Here is a 2,333-nt window from a genome sequence, read left to right as displayed (position 1 = left end):
TAAATGGTGATGAATGCCTTTCACAGTTCGGATTGTTTTCAAAATACGACAAGGTCCCATATAAAATTACTCTCACATGTTTATGGACTTTTTGCAACACTTTATGCTAGCCATAATGGATCTTTCCACAAAAATAATTACATTTCATTCTGGTTTACATTCTAAGTCAACCCTTACATTTCATTCGGGTTTCTATTACATTAGTAATCAACGCACATTGAACAGGGCGATGTCAGCGACAGTATCGAAGAGATTCAATAAAAACTTGTTCAGAATAAATCAATGCACATTGAACAGAGGAATTCTAGCCAGCTATGGTACCGGCGAGGTTCATCAAAACATTTACACAAAATATTCGAGTTAAGTCTTTTCTATTAATCATGATTACAATCCACACATAAAAATATTTGATGATTACAATCCACACATAAAAATATTTAAATCTTGAAATAACTTGATATGCAAGTACACACTAAATTCCATAGAATCCCTAAATTTAACTTAAATCTCCTACCTAAATTTAACTTATTTTAACAAAATATAACCTCTGTCTGTGCTAAATTTATAAGGTCGGCATGGTTTGCCCTATTTAGCTGTAGGCGGTGATATCATACTGGCTCTCCTAGTGGATATAAATTCCGCCTGCTTGGTAAAATCAGGCATCACTTCTTTCACTCCATCGGATTTACAGAATCGATCCATCCATGCGCTCAACAATGGCATTTTCTCTGGATCTATTAAAACGCTATCGGTAGCCTTCTCGAGGCCTTTGATAAACGCTGAAAAACCACCCAATGCGATGTCAACCAAGCCGATCTGATCCCCTCCAAAATACGCTTTTCCTGCGAAGCACTGGTTGGTTCGCAGAGCTTCCTCTATCAAAAGAAAGTTGGTAACGCTCTCTTCCACTGCTTTCTGTAGCTGCTCGCCTTGGCCCAAAAACACTCCTCGCATGGATGGAAAGATCTGAGGGTACACATTAAAATCATAAGTATAGAGAAAAACATAATTGGAATTTCCGAAGGCACAAACAGCCGTGAGGGTCAATGAGATGTGACTGCAGGCGATTACTAATGAAAGAATTAAATTACCTTATCGTCTACAAAGGCAGCCCAGAAGCGAGCAACGGCTCGGTCATATGGATCTTTCGGCATAAGATTGGGTGCCTTACTTCCCCATGCCTCCTCAATATATTGCACAATAACCGTGGATTCACAAACAGGTTTTCCATTGTGGATAAGCACTGGAATTTTCTTGTGAACGGGGTTTGATTTCAGCAGCAGCTCGCTCTTAGGCTGCATAGTCTCTTGGATGAACTCGTAATCGATACCTTTAAGAGCAAGTGCTATGCGAACCCTTACCACGAAGGGACTCAGAGTCACACCTAACAACTTTACTTGCTCCTTTTCTCCCTCTGTCGCCATTGCACTCGAAATGTATTTCGAATTTTATGTGTCTGCCTCTTCTTTCTCTGATATGCTGTGCTAATTACCCCCGACTACTATATGTAGGCATCGCACTACCAAAAGTCCCGACCTTGCACGAAATCTAGTTCCTTCGCGAACTCTGACCAGGGCAACACCGACTAAAAATCCCATTAAAGCAAAAGGTAGACGTAATCCATGATGTCACTAAAAGAATTTCAAATTAAGTTTATAGCTTAATGTTCAAACAATTTTGAATCCAGCTATTAGCCTTTTACTTGAATTTTTCCTTTGATTTCTGGGTCAGATTTGGTTGCCTGTCATCAATATTGTCTCAGAGCTTGCGCCACCTTGTCCACGAGTTCTGGTCAGTGTGAGACCATGTCAGAAGGGATCAGGAAAGTTCGGATGGGTTCGTGATGGTCTTTTTGAATCGTCTGATTTGTTTCAGATGGAGGGTTGAGATTTAAAGTTGGACTTTTTAGGGAAGCTTGGATGCGAGGTTATCAAAAAACCACCAGGGACATGCGATTAGTGGGAGATCAATGACCCACGAAGCAGGTCAAAGTGAATTATATAGGGATCTTTGAATCCCTTAAGTACTAGTGAATGTTTGGCCTTCCGTCACGTCACCGAAGACTATAATAATTAGTGGCTACATTAAGAGCACCGTAGGTTGAGCCTATGTAAGATTGTGTGATTGGCCATCCAAATTGTGAATGAGGATAGAGAAAATACAATTGGAAGAAGTGATTGCGTTGTCGATAGTAGGATGGTGGGCGCACGGAATTTATATCATGGTGGGTTCACGGAGACCATGAGTGATGCCAAATATGAAGAAGATATGGAAGTTCTTGAGAGCCACGTCAATAACCTCAAATTATGTGCTGAATTTACATGTAATAATAA

General features: G+C 40.2%; 1 protein-coding gene across 1 annotated transcript; it reads right to left on the bottom strand.

Moving 5' to 3' along the window:
- Positions 1–354: 354 nt before the first annotated feature.
- Positions 355–1,552, bottom strand: LOC149204654 (glutathione S-transferase U18-like). Its single transcript, XM_089394766.1, has 2 exons — positions 1,092–1,552; positions 355–966 (listed from the first exon to the last, which is right to left on the bottom strand). The coding sequence occupies exons 1-2, from the start codon at positions 1,422–1,424 to the stop codon at positions 586–588; spliced, it is 714 nt and encodes a 237-aa protein (XP_089250892.1). The 5' UTR covers positions 1,425–1,552; the 3' UTR covers positions 355–585.
- Between the last annotated feature and the right edge of the window lie 781 nt (positions 1,553–2,333).

Source organism: Pinus tabuliformis, chromosome 1_2, assembly GCF_031772625.1.
Source record: "Pinus tabuliformis cultivar Carrire ecotype Pingquan chromosome 1_2, CPIR1, whole genome shotgun sequence".
In the NCBI taxonomy this organism is placed as follows: domain Eukaryota; kingdom Viridiplantae; phylum Streptophyta; class Pinopsida; order Pinales; family Pinaceae; genus Pinus; species Pinus tabuliformis.
Note: the sequence above shows the minus strand (reverse complement) of the source record. Positions and strands in the feature narration are given on the sequence as shown.